The 16,971-nt window shown below is 40.0% G+C and overlaps 1 protein-coding gene across 2 annotated transcripts in view; it reads right to left on the reverse strand.

The window, feature by feature from the left end:
- cpt1ab (carnitine palmitoyltransferase 1Ab (liver)) overlaps positions 1-16,971 on the reverse strand; it is a 73,066-nt gene that overhangs the window by 31,193 nt on the left and 24,902 nt on the right. For both annotated transcript variants that reach the window (XM_024379149.2, XM_024379148.2), the window contains exons 2-7: positions 15,305-15,469; positions 11,030-11,172; positions 8,227-8,398; positions 5,622-5,723; positions 4,631-4,768; positions 4,263-4,340 (exon numbers count right to left, since the gene is read on the reverse strand). In XM_024379149.2, the coding sequence (XP_024234917.2) occupies positions 4,263-4,340; positions 4,631-4,768; positions 5,622-5,723; positions 8,227-8,398; positions 11,030-11,172; positions 15,305-15,445 (774 nt within the window). In that variant the 5' untranslated portion in view covers positions 15,446-15,469. The remainder of the gene's footprint in view (positions 1-4,262; positions 4,341-4,630; positions 4,769-5,621; positions 5,724-8,226; positions 8,399-11,029; positions 11,173-15,304; positions 15,470-16,971) is intronic.

The following is a 16,971-nucleotide window of genomic DNA, read 5'->3' on the forward strand; positions in this document are numbered from 1 at the left end:
TAACCTGTCTAGGACTGGGGTTCCCCCCGCAACAGCCAGTGAAAGTGCAGGGCAACAAATTCAAAACAACACAAATCTCATTATTAAAATTCCTCAAGCATACAAGTATTTTACACCATTTTAAAGATAATATTCTCGTTAATCCAGCCACAGTGTCTGATTTCAAAAAGGATTTACAGCGAAAGCACCACAAAGGTCACCACCAAGCCACAGAAAAACACAGCCATGTTTCCTAGCCAAAGGGAGGAGTCACAAAAATCAGAAATAGAGAAAAAATGAATCCCCAACATTTGATGATCTTCATCAGATGACACTCATAGGACTTCATGTTACACAATACATGTATGTTTTGTTTGATAAAGTTCATATTTATATAAAAAAATCTGAGTTCACATTGGCGCGTTTACGTTCAGTAGTTCTAAAACATGCGGTGATTGTGCAGAGAGCCACATCAAATTACAGAAATTCTCATAATAAACATTGATAAAGATACAACTATTATACATGGAACTTTAGATAAACTTCTCCTTAATGCAACCGCTGTGACAGATTTTTTTTAAACTTTACGGCGAAAGCAAACCATGCGATAATCTGAGTACAGCCTTTAGACAACAAAGCAGCCAAAAAGATACCCGCCATATTGGGTAGTCAACATTACTCAGAAATAGCATTTTAAATATTCACTCACTCAGAATGCACTCCCATGATTCCCAGTTCCACCATAAATGTTTGATTTGTTCGATAATGTCTATCAGCTATATCCAAATATCTTCTTTTGTTAGGGCGTTTGGTAAACAAATCCAAAAGCGCGTTCAGGTAGCGTTGGACGAAATAATCAAAAAGTTCCATTACAGTCCGTAGAAACATGCCAAACTAAGTATGGAATCAATCTTTAGGATGTTTTTAACATAAAACTTCATTAATGTTCCAACCGGACAATTCCTTTGTCTGGACAAATGAAGTGGAACGTAGCTACCTTTCACGTGAGCGCGCCAGACTGATGCTGTGGCACTTTGCCAGACCACTCACTCAAAGAGCCCTTATGAGCCCCTCCTTTAGAGTAGAATCCTCAAAACAGGTTCTAAATACTTTTGACATCTAGTGAATTGAAACATAACTAATATCACCCTGTATCTTCAATGGGGGCTGAGTTGAAAAACTACAAACCTCAGATTTCCCACTTCCTGGTTGGATTTTTTTCTCAGATTTTTGCCTGCCATGTGAGTTCTGTTATACTCACAGACATGATTCAAACAGTTTTTCAACTTCAGAATGTTTTCTATCTATTAATTCTATGCATATTCTAGCTTTTACGGCTGAGTAGCAGGCAGCTTAATTTGGGCACGTTTATCATCCAAGCTACCCAATACTGCCCCCTACCCTAAAGATGATAAGAGAGGTAAGGAAATAAATAGGCCATGGTGGTAAAGTAATTACAATATAACAATTAAACACTGGAATTGTAGGATGTGCAGAAGAAACATGTTGAAACAGTCCCTCATCATAAAGTGCTTAGCAGCGTTAAGGGAATATTTCAGTTAACCCACTGTTCCTAGGCCATCATTGAAAATAAGAATTTGTTCTTAACTGACTTGCCTAGTTAAATAAATTATATATATATATATACTGTATATACAGTGGGGCAAAAAAGTATTTAGTCAGCCACCAATTGTGCAAGTTCTCCCACTTAAAAAGATGAGAGCCTGTAATTTTCATCATAGGTATACTTCAACTATGACAGACAAAATGAGAAAAAAAATCCAGAAAATCACATTGTAGGATTTTTAATGAATTTATTTGCAAATTATGTTGGAAAATAAGTATTTGGTCATCTACAAACAAGCAAGATTTCTGGCTCTCACAGACCTGTAACTTCTTCTTTAAGAGGCTCCTCTGTCCTCCACTCGTTACCTGTATTAATGGCACCTGTTTGAACTTGTTATCAGTATAAAAGACACGTGTCCACAACCTCAACAGTCACACTCCAAACTCCACTATGGCCAAGACCAAAGAGCTGTCAAAGGACACCAGAAACAAAATTGTAGACCTGCACCAGGCTGGGAAGACTGAATCTGCAATAGGTAAGTAGCTTGGTTTGAAGAAATCAACTGTGGGAGCAATTATTAGGAAATGGAAGACATACAAGACCACTGATAATCTCCCTCGATCTGGGGCTCCACGCAAGATCTCACCCTGTGGGGTCAGAATGATCACAAGAACGGTGAGCAAAAATCGCAGAACCACACGGGGGGACCTAGTGAATGACCTGCAGAGAGCTGGGACCAAAGTAACAAAGCCTACTATCAGTAACACACTACGCCGCCAGGGACTCAAATCCTGCAGTGCCAAACGTGTCCCCCTGCTTAAGCCAGTACATGTCCAGGCCCATCTGAAGTTTGCTAGAGAGCATTTGGATGATCCAGAAGAAGATTGGGAGAATGTCATATGGTCAGATGAAACCAAAATATAACTTTTTGGTAAAAACTCAACTCGTCGTGTTTGGAGGACAAAGAATGCTGAGTTACATCCAAAGAACACCATACCTACTGTGAAGCATGGGGGTGGAAACATCATGCTTTGGGGCTGTTTTTCTGCAAAGGGACCAGGACGACTGATCCGTGTAAAGGAAAGAATGAATGGGGCCATGTATCGTGAGATTTTGAGTGAAAACCTCCTTCCATCAGCAAGGGCATTGAAGATGAAACGTGGCTGGGTCTTTCAGCATGACAATGATCCCAAACACACCGCCCGGGCAACGAAGGACTGGCTTCGTAAGAAGCATTTCAAGGTCCTGGAGTGGCCTAGCCAGTCTCCAGATCTCAACCCCATAGAAAATCTTTGGAGGGAGTTGAAAGTCCGTGTTGCCCAGCAACAGCCCCAAAACATCACTGCTCTAGAGGAGATCTGCATGTAGGAATGGGCCAAAATACCAGCAACAGTGTGTGAAAACCTTGTGAAGACTTACAGAAAACATTTGACCTCTGTCATTGCCAACAAAGGGTATAAAACAAAGTATTGAGATAAACTTTTGTTATTGACCAAGTACTTATTTTCCACCATAATTTGCAAATAAATTCATTCAAAATCCTACAATGTAATTTTCTGGATTTTTTTTCTCATTTTGTCTGTCATAGTTGAAGTGTACCTATGATGAAAATTACAGGCCTCTCTCATCTTTTTAAGTGGGAGAACATGCACAATTGGTGGCTGACTAAATACTTTTTTGCCCCACTGTATTTATATGCATGCATGCTGCTTTCTTGGCCAGGGCTCACTTGAAAAATATGTAAACCTCAATGTGAGTTCTCTGGTTAAATAAAGGAAAAAGACCATTTGCATTTTTTACTGAACAAGTCCAGGTAGTCCCTCCCTGTTTCTTAATTTTCATGCTTACTGAACTGTTAGTTTTTTGGTCATCAACACTAATGTTAGTGAATAGTGGCTGTGGCGCTATCTTTACAAACTCTGGGGAGTATGGATCCCAATCTCTCCTAGCCCATGAAATCACATTCAGTGAAAGGAACCATAACATAAAACATTGTAATTTAGGTGAGGAATCCCTTTAAGCAGACGTGGTAGATCAGTTATTGGGTCAAAGTTTATGGGAGAGTTACAGGACATAATCTTGCTTATGGTTGCCCACTCGAATAGAGTTGAGACATACTAATCAAATAAGAGACAGACGTCTAAACACCCTAACCTAGCCGCAGTCCATCAGTTAATCTCTTCCTCGGACACGTTAATCAAAACAAGAAACAAATTGGAAATGTCACCTAGCTCAGCGACAGAGCTTACGTTTGGGGAGAATACCAAGTGAATAACCAAAAAATTGCAAAATAATATGTAAAGAATATAACAAAAAATGTTTTACAACAGATCTAAGAACGAACATAGGCACGGCCCTGTGAAATAGGTTAGTTTAGGGTAACAATTTGGAGACGGGAACTCAAGAGGCACAAACCATTCATCCATTACATTTCGTAAGACATAGACTGCCTTGTGATGAGCATGTGAAACCTCCTGCCCAACAGATATAGAACAGTGGACAAGGCTCCATACAAATAACTACAGCTCTGTCGTGTCTACTACATTCTGTCTGTCTATACTCACAACTACAGCACTGGGATACTGAGTCACAGCATACTCACATTCAGACAGGTTCAATATGGTCAATACACACATTTTCTTGGGTAAATTCACCATTAAAAACACTTTTAGAAGGGAATCTCACACAACCCACTGCTAGGTGAGTGATGTCTTACCATGGCGTAGTAGTTACTGTTGACCATGATGGGCCCACGACCTCGGAGGTAGATGTACTCTTCCCACCAATCACTGACCTGAGGAAGAGAGAGAGAATGAAGAGAGAGAGAGACAAAGACAGACAGAGAAAGAGTGAGAGAGCGAGAGAGAGAGAGACAGAGCGAAAGAGATATATGAAAAAAAGGTATAGAAAGAAATAAAGCCCTGTGTCATGATGAACACAGTCTGCCCTAGGATAAATAACATTCTATATATATATATATATATATATATATATATAGATTATTCAGTGAGTCATTACCCTACATTAAACAGCATTAGAATGTGTATAACCCATATATCAAGGAGGAGGTACAGAGAGACTCACATAGTTGGAGGCCCACCAGGACTTGAGCTTGAGGTACCACTGTAGTCTTGGGCCCAGGTTCTTCTCAAATTCCCCTGCCAGCCCCTCCATCCTCACATACTGTTCGTCATCCATCAATGGACGAGCTGACTCCAAGTACTGGAGGACACACACAGAGAATGGAAGGGTACAATGTTTAAATTCAACCACATCATTATTTCATGTGTTCTGTTGTTTTGTGAGGAGGGTGGTATGGTTGCCGTTGAACAGTTACTCCCTTTGGCAACACGGTCTCAGGAAAGGGAAGGGAAAGAGGACACCTAGCCAGTTGCACAACTGAATGCATTCAACCAGGATGAGAAGGGAACGATGGCTGGATGCAAAGCCTCTTTTCCTCTCCTCTTTCCACAATTGCCTTTTTGTGTAACCTAACCCTAGTGTCAAGTATCATCCCCATAACGGGCCATAATCATTGCTTTTGCTTGTAAAGCCATAAGAATATTTTTGTATTCTGTTCATTAGTCCACTGTTAATACAATCCCCAAATCAAATTTTCATCATATGCAAAACACATCAACGCAGTTTTTGCTCTATACTGAAAGCGGCCTCGCTTGAAAACTTGACTGCTGACACGCAAAAAAAAAAAGGAATTGTATTAACAGTGGACTGATGAAGAAAATACTAAATTATCGCTTTTGAGTGAACTATCCTTTGAAAGGAGAGTGGAGCTTTAATGACATACTGACTGTGGTGCAAAGAGAGCAGTCTTATTGCGTCATCTGAGTTGTCAGCCTATGGTTACAGATTACTTGATGGAAATTCCTTACACTTATGTGAATCTGTGATTAACAATTTCCCAAAATATCTGACTATCAATTTAGCTTCAGAGTAACAGCAACTCCTCTGAATGCAATGTGGGGGTGTCCTCATAGAGGCCAGTAATCTAAGCAACTGATATGACGTCGCAGGACATGATATCAGAGGATATGAAGTCATCAGAGGATGAACCCACCCTCCTGCAAGTGTCCTTGACCGGGGGGACGGGCAGCCGTGGCAGCGAACTCTGGAAGCTGTACAGCATTGGCTTCCTGCCAGAGAACAACTTGACAAATAACTGTGAACGACAGCAGAGTAGAAGAGGGGAGGGGTGAAAGGAGTGGAGGGGTAAAGAGTAAAATTAGCCTTTCTGATTTACCTCACAACCTGGATACCACATGTAAGGCAAAGTTCATGAGAACAATCTACAAGAAAATAGTGGTTTTAAAGGCATAATTTGTGATCTTTACAGCAATTTTTATCAATAAATAATGATGAGGCTATATACTAATGAATTCAAAGGTTATACTAATGAATTTGAGACTGGTTACGTTCCTCCAGCCTCATGACTTTTAGTTTTATAGCAAATCAAGTGTTTTTTTAAATTATGGATCTACTCTTTACTACTGCTCTAACAGAAAACTTTACAATGCATCTCTAGGCATGTGTGGTTTGATGATAGACTGTTGAGACCAATGCACGTTAGAACACATTTAGCCACAGGAGAAGGAAACAAAGGTTAAAAGGCATGACTAATACGCAGCGGTGTGTTTGGACAGCATAGAAATGACATGATTCATACTCAGAAGTGTGTGAAGACACGCTAGCAATTAAAGGGGCACTTCACCACTTTTTAAGCTCATATTCATACAGTACATGTCAAAAGGTTGGACACACCTTCTCATTCAAGGGTTTTTCCTTATTTTTGCAATTTTCTACATTGTAGAATAATAGTGAAGACTTCAAAACTATGAAATAACACATATAGAATCATGTAGTTACCAATAATATATTTTATATTCTTTAAAGTAGCCACCCTTTGCCTTGATGACAGGTTTGCACACTCTTGGCATTCTCTCAACCAGCTTCACCTGGAATGATTTTCCAACAGCCTTGTTGGCTGCTTTTCCTTCACTCTGTGGTCCAACTCATCCCAAACCATCTCAATTGGGTTGAGGTCGGAAGATTGTGGAGGCCAGGTCATCTGATGCAGCACTCCATCACTCTCCTTCTTGGTCAAATAGCCCTTACACAGCCTGTAGGTGTGTTTTGGGTCATTGTCCTGTTGAAAAACAAATGATAGTCCCACTAAGCGCAAACCAGATGGGATGGCGTATCGCTGCAGAATGCTGTGGTAGCCATGCTGGTTAAGTGTGCCTTGAATTCAAAATAAATCATAGACAATGTCACCAGCAAAGCATCCCCACACCATCACACCTCCTCCTCCTCCATGCTTCACGCTGGGAACTAAACATGCGGAGATCATCTGTTCACCTACTCTGCATCTCACAAAGACACTGCGGTTAGAACCAAAAATCAAAAATTTGGACTCAAAGGACTGATTTCCACCATTCTAATGTCCATTGCTCGTGTTTCTTGGCCCAAGCAAGTCTCTTCTTCTTACTGTTGTCCTTTAGTAGTGGCACAAACGCATTAAGAAGGAAAGAAATTCCACAAATTAACTTTTAACAAGTCACACCTGTTAATTGAAATGCATTCCAGGTGACTACCTCATGAAGCTGGTTGAGAGAATGACAAGAGTGTGCAAAGCTGTCATACTGTGGCAAAGGGTGGCTACTTTGAAGAATCTCAAATATAAAATCAATGTTGATTTGTTTAACCCCTTTTTTGTTACTACATGATTCCATATGTGTTATTTCATTGTGTTGATGTCTTCACAATTATTCCATAATGTAGAAAATAGTAACAAATAAAGAAAAACACTTGAATGAATAGGTGTGTCAAAAATTTTGACAAGTGCTGTATGTAGAAACTTATGGTGCTCGAGATAACAAGTATGAGGTCAAAAAGTGGCAAAGCGGCCTCCCGAGTGGCGCAGCGGTCTACTGCACGTCATCGCAGTACTTGAGGCGTCACTACAGTCCCGGGTTTGATCCCAGGCTGTGTCAGAACCGCCTGTAGCCGCGAGTCCCATTGGGCGGCGCACAATTGGCCCAGCATCGTCCGGGTTAGGGGAGGCCTTTACTTGGCTCATCGCGCTCTAGCGACTCTTTGTGGCAGGTTGGCCGCCTGCAAGCTGACCTCGGTCGTGAGTTGAACAGTGTTTCTTCTGCCACATTGGTACAGCTGGCTTCCGGTTTAAGCGGGCTGGTGTTAAGAAGCGCAGTATGGCGGACGCGTGACACAATCTTCGCCTCTCCTGAGTCCGTTGGGGAGTTGCAGCGATGAGACAAGATCAAAAAAGTGGGTAAAATGAAAATATATATATTTTTTAAAAGCAGAAGCTAGTTGGGTTCTTGATGTGATCTATTCTAACAGCAAACCTTCCTAGTTCTCAAGAATCAAAACAAGTAAGACTTAGAAGGAATGTCAACGTTTTAATAAAGGTTTACTGCACAGAGAATCAAAGCTTAGGCCTAGATGGGTTAAAATGGAACATAGTGAAGGTATTTATTTGGTATCTAAGGTACCTACACCTGACTCAAACGTAACTAGACTATTTGTGATGAAACACCTCAACAAGTAACAATTATGTGCCTAGTATAGTTCTGAACATTTCAGACAAACAACAGTTCCAGAGGGCCCATGTGTGCATTCGTGACATAGTAACTGTAACTCACTATCCAGAGTCGAGTGCCCCAGGAGACAGATCCGTGGCGGTTGTACATCCAGCCGTGCCACGACAGCAGGCACTTGAGGACATTCCTCATGATGAAGATGATGGTGACCCACAGGCCTGTGCCCACCAGCACCCCACCCACCACCCGCTGGCTGTCCTCCGACATGTACGGACTGCACAGGTAGAGAGAGAGAGAGAGAGAGAGATATCATTACAGTGTTGTCCTGTTAATCACTATTGTTCATTGAGTATTATATGTTTCTTATTATGTATTTCCGTCAACAAAGATTTAATGTTTCTATAAGCTTTCTTTTGCAATATATGTGCTAACATTTTCCACAACAATAAAGCCTTTGAATTGAATTATATTGAATTGAGACAGGGTCAGAAGCTGCCTGACATGGATACTGGTTCTGTACAACCAGTATCCGTGTTCAGTTGGCATGAAACGGAAGGAAATGGTCAGAAACATAGTGAAACAGGGAGGCACTCCAATAAGAGTTGTCCAACAAGAAATATTCATTTTTGTTACGTGAATTCTAATGAACACAACCTTACATACCCACTAGAGAGAGAGAGAGAAAGAGAGTAAAAGAGAGAAAGAGAAATAGAGAGAGAGAAATGGAGAGAAATAGAGAGAGAAAAATAGAGAAAGAGAGAAGGTCAAATATCAAAGCACTAATGCATGTGATAAATTGTCCTCTGCACGTGACAAGGACACAGGGATTAAAGAGGAGGGGTCACGGAGCCCTGGGTGTGGAACCCTTAACATCCATTGGTTGGAGGGCATTGCTAAGTGAATAGTCTAATTGATGGTCAAAATAAACATGCACCTGCAGACATGACAACATCAGGCAATATTTAGGCTATGAAACCGCCTAAAAATTACCATGTTTCAAATCTGGCCAGAGTGAAAATCTAATTTCAATAATATGATTGATGAAGATGATACATTTTATCTGTAGTGGAATAAATTAGGCTTGAGATCTTGCTTCCCTATAACAGCTAGGTGTTTCATGGGGTAACTGTTGTTGATAAGGAGTTGGAAGGAGATTTTGGCACACAGAATATCTAGATTACCTGCTAAATCCTTTAAAGTTTTACAATAGGCGGTGGGTCATACACAATAAAATGAAATTCACTGAAATCAATCAAAATACCGCTAAACCAGGTAACATAACATTTCCAAGGAATCTATCACAATGGGCGCACCATGGGCCCATGTACAACGTGAATTGTTTTTATATGCATTATAACAAGACAATTTGTAAATGGAATTTTGTCTCAACAAATGCTTGCGCTATGTACACCTTATCTCAATACTGCCCTGTAGGCCTATCTTTAAGGAGGCTAAGCATCTTATAGATTATTTATTATACTATTGATCAGAACAAGAACAGCAAGACACATACATGCAAGTGTTGAAAAAAAAATACATAATGTAATGTTGTCAAAATAGATGACACTGAGTATCACGAAAGTTATTTCACGGCAAGGAAACAAAAAATGAAGCGGATTGAAGTAAAACAGTCCTAATGTTGAAAACTAACACTCTTATGCTGTCACCCAAATGTATTTGTTTACTTTCTAAGCTATAGCACAAAATATTTGGTATAAAACAGGTTTTCAAAAGGACCATAGTTAAATCTGCTTCTTGCTTTATTTTTTGTCATGGAAAATCAAGTATTGTGATACTGTACTGTACTGTGACAACACTAGCACAATGTTATGCAAACACAAATATTAGGGCCTGAAGGAATAAATGTTCAGTGTGTGACTATGGATGTCAGATCTATAGGTGAACCATATCGGGGGTTTTACAATATTTTTGGACCACTGGACACAACTCTGACACGAGGGAGATGTCACCAACATGGGAACTGGGTGAGTACATGCACTCTTGGTTGTGAAAATGGTGAGACAGGTGAATATCTCTCTGACACAGTGGTCCCCAGCACTACTCCTAGAGAGCGTTTTGGCTAGCTCAGCACTGACTAACACACATGTCTCTTGATGATGAATGAATTTGTTAAATTGTGTGTGTGTGTGTTAGAATATATTCAGTGTGTGGACCATGTGGGAATCAAACACACAAATCTAGGGTTCTAAGCACCATGTTTCAACCAACTGAGCCATCAGAGCCATAATGCTGGATTCAAATGTAAAAACCTGCACTCCAAATAGCTCTTCCGAACCAGGGTTGGTCGGAAATGACTCCCAACCCATTCCAAAGCTTTCCAGAGAACCATTCCAGAATTAATGGGTCTGTTAATCCATGTCAGTTTATGTAATGCATGAAGAGCAGGTGGAGTGAGGCCTGAGTGACCTCCCTCTCTGGTTTAACTCTGCTGCTTGTAACAAAGTTACTGTACATAACGTGTCAAACTCATTCCATGGAAGGCCGAGTGTCTGCGGGGATTTTCGCTCCTCCCTTGTACTTGATTGATGAAATAAAAACACTAATTAGTAAGGAACCCCGTTCACCTGGTTGCAGTTATACTAATGTTTCTTGAACAGTGCATAAAAATGAATAAACATATTTATTAATGTATACATAATGCATAATAACACATAGGTGGTTCATAGAGTTCATAGTCCCAGCAGGCAAAAAATGGTTGAAATTACATCATAATAACGTCATTTGAACTAGTTTCCGGTTGTAACAACATCATTTCACCCAGTTTTGACAGGTGGGGTGATTGAGAAAGTGTTACGCAGAGACATCTGTCCTTGAAAACAGACACAGTGATTTGGATGATGGACAGGGTTATTATTAGATGGTAGTGCCCTACTACTACCATTACCTGATGGGTATGTGGGTGCCCAGTTTGGTGATGAGTCCCAGGGAGGGGTCTAGTTGGGCATATTTAGTGCCCGACATGTAACTCACCACCACCACCAAAAACCCAGACGGGCTGCCTGGGTACACGCCTGTCATGACCCCGTTCTATGGAGGGAAGGAATATAGGCACGATTAAAAGGGCGGTAGGGTAGAGGAGAACAAAGAGCATTTCATTGGCATAAAATCACATTTACATTGGGGCCGAAGGGAACTACTGTATAAGCATATCCTGGTTAAAAGAAGCCTGGTCCCAGATCTGTTTGTGCTATATATATTCAACTATGGTTGTTGTTGGCATGAGGTTTGGCAAACAGATCTCGAATCAAGTAAAAATGGGCAACATAGCATTGAAGTCAGAAGTTTATATACACCTTAACCAAAAACAAATACAGTTTTTCACAATTCCTGACATTTAATCCCAGTAGAAATTCCCTGTCTTAGTTCAGTAAGGATCACCACTTTATTTTAAGAATGTGAAATGTCTGAATAATAGTAGAGAGAATGATTTATTTCAGCTTTTACTTCTTCCATCACATTCTCAGTAGGTCAGAAGTTTACATACAGTCAATTAGGATTTGGAAGCATTGCCTTTAATTGTTTAACTTGGGTCAAACATTTCAGGTAGCCTTCCACAAGCTTCCCACAATAAGTTGGGTGAATTGTGATGGCCACTCCAATACCTTGACTTTGTTTTCCTTAAGCCATTTTGCCACAGCGTTGGAAGTATGCTTGGAGTCATTGTCCATTTGGAAGACCCATTTGCGACCAAGATTTAACTTCCTGACTGATGTCTTGAGATGTTGCTTCAATATATCCACATCATTTTCCTACCTCATGAAGCCATCTATATTGTGAAGTGCACCAGTCCCTCCTGCAGCAAAGCACCCCCACAACATGATGCTGCCACCCGCGTGCTTCACGGTTGGGATGGTGTTCTTCGGCTTGCAAGCCCCCCCTTTTCCTCCAAACATAACGATGGTCATTATTGCCAAACAGTTCTATATTTGTTTCATCAGACCAGAGGACATTTCTCCAAAAAGTATGATCTTTGTCCCTATGTGCAGTTGCAAACTGTATTCTGGCTTTTTTATGGTGGTTTTGGAGCATTGGCTTCTTCTTTGCTGAGCTGCCTATCAGGTTATGTCGATATAGGACTCATTTTACCGTGGATAAAGATACTTTTATAACTGTTTCCTCCAGCATCTTCACAAGGACCTTTGCTGTAGTTCTGGGATTGATTTGTACTTTTTGCACCAAAGTACATTGATCTCTAGGAGACAGAACGCGTCTCCTTCCTGAGCGGTGTGACGGCTGCGTGGTCCCATGATGTTTATACTTGCATACTATTGTTTGTACAGATGAACGTGGTACCTACAGGCGTTTGGAAATTGCTCCCAAGGATGAACCAGACTTGTGGAGGTCTACAAATGTTTTTCTGAGGTCTTGGCTGATTTCTTTTGATTTTCTCATGGTCAAGCAAAGAGGCACTGAGTTTGAAGGTAGGCCTTAAAATACATCCACAAGTACACCTCCAATTGACTAAAATTATGTCAACCCAGAAGCTTGACAATTTTCTGGCATTTTCCAAGCTGTTTTTTATTTTATTTAACTAGGCAAGTCAGTTAAGAACAAATACTTCTTTTCAATGACGGCCTAGAAACTGCCTGTTCAGGGGCAGAACAACAGATTTGTACCTTTTCAGCTCGGGGATTTGAACTTGCAACCTTCCGGTTACTAGTCCAACGCTCTAACCACTAGGCTAACCTGCCGCACCACATTCAACTTAGTGTATGTATACTTCTGACCCACTGGAACTGTGATACAGTGAATTATAAGTTAAATAATCTGTCTGTAAACAATTGTTGGAAAAATGACTTGTGTCAAGCACAAAGTTGATGTCCTAACTGGCTTGCCAAAACTATAGTTTGTTAACAAGAAATTTGTGGAGTGGTTGAAAAGTATTAATGATTCCAACGTAAGTGTATGTAAACTTCCGACTTCAACTGTAAATACAATTCAGCATTATCACATTCAACATTACACGGCAAACTTTGTAGGCTGCTATGTAGAGAGTGGGTTTTTAATGACTCAAGAGTGTGCTTTGCAAACTGATAAGGTGAAACGCCCGCATACTGTAAAGAATGGAAACATCCACTAACACTGACGTGTACTTATGTGTGGGCCATTACGGTTCAGTAGTAAGTTGACAAAGATAACTATTGCTGTATCTCAAACTAATAAAGATTAAACTAAGGGTCAGCAAACAGTCAATTTACAGCCTCTTAATTATTATTTTTTTCATACTAGGCCTGTCACTTATTCCTTTCCATTTGTCATGAGGCTGAATTTCTCCCATTACAGTCAGTGACACTCACAATCAATCATCAAGCAGTTAGTGAGTGAGTGAGTGAGTGATTAATTAGGCCCGGGGCTCCAGGGTGTGACCATTTAGTCGCATTTTACATCCCTTTGACTAGGATGTATGAGTTACATGGTGGCATCAGTGAAGGCTGCAAATTCTAGCTAATCACTTGACTCAAAACGTAAATATTTTTGAGCGGGTAAAACCGTGACTTGAGCAAACAGTGAAGTGCAATATCCTGATTCTTGCAATGGAAGTGTCTGCCCTGTCTCTTTGCCTGTTTCACTGGCAAGCGAGCCACTCTCACGTCCTCTCGCAGTTAGCCTAGCGATTAAGGCAGCCCTCCAGACCTCCCAGATTCAGAGGGGTTGGGTTAAATGCGGAAGATACATTTTGTTTGAATGCATTCAGTTGTGCAATTGACTAGGTATCCTCTTTCCCCAATATTGATTGCAATGGCCTCCTAGAATGCGGACTTACGGCAAAAAGTCCTTAGGCTTACCTGTTTCCTGTTTTTTCGGGAACAGGTAAGCATAGGGTTGCAAAGGGAGGGTATATTACTGGAAACTTCTGCATTTTACCAGTAAACTACCAGAATTTTGGTAACTTTCAAGTATTTTATGTAATTTATCAGAAGACGTCTGGTGGCCCTTCAGGGGTACTTCAGATTATCAGAGGTGTCTGTAATTATTGCTTGCCCTCTGTGTGGCCTTATCACATGTAAAATATATAAAATAATCTAATATGATTTTAAAATAAAAACTCTAATGACAAAGCTGTAAAAAATGATTCTAATTATAAACCATCAACTTAGAGAATTACCATTGGCGTTTAATGCAGTATGAGGGTTTCTGCATGAAATATCCTTTATATTATTTATTTTTTACACACTTTTATTTATTTTACTATTTCTTTGTTTTAGCGCCAAACTAGTGGCAGTTGTGAAAAAAGTCAATAGTTGGAAGAGTTGCAGAGTTAATTTCAAATAATGCCATTGTTGATTAGATGCTTTTTTCAGTAATTTGTGTATTTTCTCTTAAACCATATGGTCTATCCACTAGAAACTCAAGGTCAATATAGACACAGATATCACATTTTTATACTATAGATGAATATATATATTTTTAAGTTATTCAAGTATCAAATACCAAAGTTCCCATAGATTCCATTTTCTTCTCATCTCTCAATATTGAGTGTTATAGCACCATTTTTTACCGAAGTGGTAGCATATGGCATTGATATACTGTATACGGAACGCAGAAGCGCGCATCTGCCATTCGTGGTGATTGCATCATTGGGTAGTGTGCTGCCAAGTTTTTTTAGGACCTTAAATTTACTGTTAAATGAATCAATTACATTGCTAACCAGCAGAATATTATATTTAGTGATCTAGCTAATGCGTTTTAAGTTTCCACTTCCTCAGATGGTGAATTAGCCTCAAATTAGCCTTTGTGATATTAATACACAAAAAAGATATCAATCTCTACTGAATATATCTATCTATCTATCTATCTATCTACAAAATATCTCATAAATTCATGGGCCCTATTTTGAGAGTAAAATATACCAACAAAATAATAATTGTCAACCCGCAATTCATGACAATCTGGTTTAGGTTGCACATCAAAATATATTGTGTCATGCATTCCTGCTTGGACATATTTGATGAAACATTTTATTTTTATTTTTATAGAATCACACAAACTCAGTAACACTGTAATGAGTTACGATTATTACAAATGAATGTTCTCTTATCACGTGACGGAGTGACTACATTTTTTAGAAAATGTTAGCGGCATTCCCCACCTGGGGAAAAAGTTAGTCTTGAGCCCTGATTAGCCTGAATTGGCTAATTAGTTAATTGTGCACTCTCACCTTGAAGCGTATGAACCTCTTCTTCCAGGAGTGCTTGCCTGAGAGGTATATCTGGCGCAGGGCCTCATGGCACAGCTGCATGTCAATGCCATCAGGCCCGACAGTGAACTGAAAGGCCACGGCCTGGTGAGCTTCTGCCATGGTGACTGCTGCTGTACAGGGTCACTGAGGAGAAAGGGAGGAGGGGACATGACACATTGATAGGATTAGTTATTTTTCCCTTTTATTTAACCTGGAAATACCATTGAGGTTAGAAGACCTCTTTTATTTATTTTATTTGTATTTCACCTTTATTTAATCAGGTAGGCTAGTTGAGAACAAGTTCTCATTTACAACTGCGACCTGGCCAAGATAAAGCAAAGCAGTTCGACACATACAACAACACAGAGTTACACATGGAGTAAAACAAACATACAATCAATAATACAGAAAAATCTATAAACAGCATGTGCAAATGAGGTAAGGTAAGGGAGGTAAGGCAATAAATAGGCCATGGTGGCGAAGTAATTACAATATAGTAATTCAACACTGGAATGGTAGGGTGTGCAGAAGATGAATGTGCAAAGGAGCAAGATAAATAAATAAATACAGTATGGGGATGAGGTAGATTGGATGGGATATTTACAGATGAGCTACAGTATGTACAGGTGCAGTGATCTGTGAGCTGCTCTCCAGGCTGTGTAAGGGCTATTTAACCAAGAAGGAGAGTGATGGAGTGCTGCATCAGATGACCTGGCCTCCACAATCACCCAACCTCAGCCTAATTGAGATGGTTTGGGAGCACTTTGTGTACATAGTCCCCCCCAAACAAATGCTAACCTCCCCTGCTATCGCAATGATGAGAGCTTAGAATGTCTTAGGGGTATGATATTTCTGTGTCTAACCTTCTCATTCATCATTATTCATGATTAATTCAGGACTGTCCATAATCATGGTAGCATTCACAATATAGAAGTGTTTAGCAACATGTCCTATTCTTATTTACAATAAAAGTGACTCCAAAATAGCACAATACATTATTTACCATTAATTTCAATTGAGCACAAAATAATCTGAAGCACACTTAAAACAAACAGCAAATGCATCCAACAAGTTTGTAGAATCACAAGCTTTATGTAAAAGTGCTGTAATGTCTAAACGGTCCACCCAAAACGTAAATCACTTGGAGTTGATTTGCCCATGGGTGGAATCTCAGTCTCAGTCAGTTGGGGAACCCTGATGACCTACTTTTGACCAGACCCCTGTAGGTGCCCAATAGGGAATCGGGTGCCATTTGAGACACAGCCTCACTCTTTTTAATCCCCAACAAGAGGTGGAATCTCAGTCTAGAAGACTACAGTGCCTTTGGAAAGTATTCAGACCCCTTGACTTTTTCCACATTTTGTTACATTACAGCCTTATTCTAAAATGGATTAAATACATACAAATTCCTCAGCAATCTACACACAATACCCCATAATGACAATGCGATCAGGTTTAGAATATTTTGCAAATATACTAGAAATAGAAGAAAGAAATACCTTATTTACATAAGTATTCAGACCCTTTGCTGTGAGATTTGAAACTTAGCTCATGTGTATCCTGTTTCCATTGATCATCCTTGAGATGTTTCTACAACTTGAAAGGAGTCCACTTGTGGTAAATTCAATTGATGGGACATGATTCAG

The sequence above is a fragment of the Oncorhynchus tshawytscha genome, linkage group LG19 (assembly GCF_018296145.1).
Source record: "Oncorhynchus tshawytscha isolate Ot180627B linkage group LG19, Otsh_v2.0, whole genome shotgun sequence".
NCBI lineage: Eukaryota > Metazoa > Chordata > Actinopteri > Salmoniformes > Salmonidae > Oncorhynchus > Oncorhynchus tshawytscha.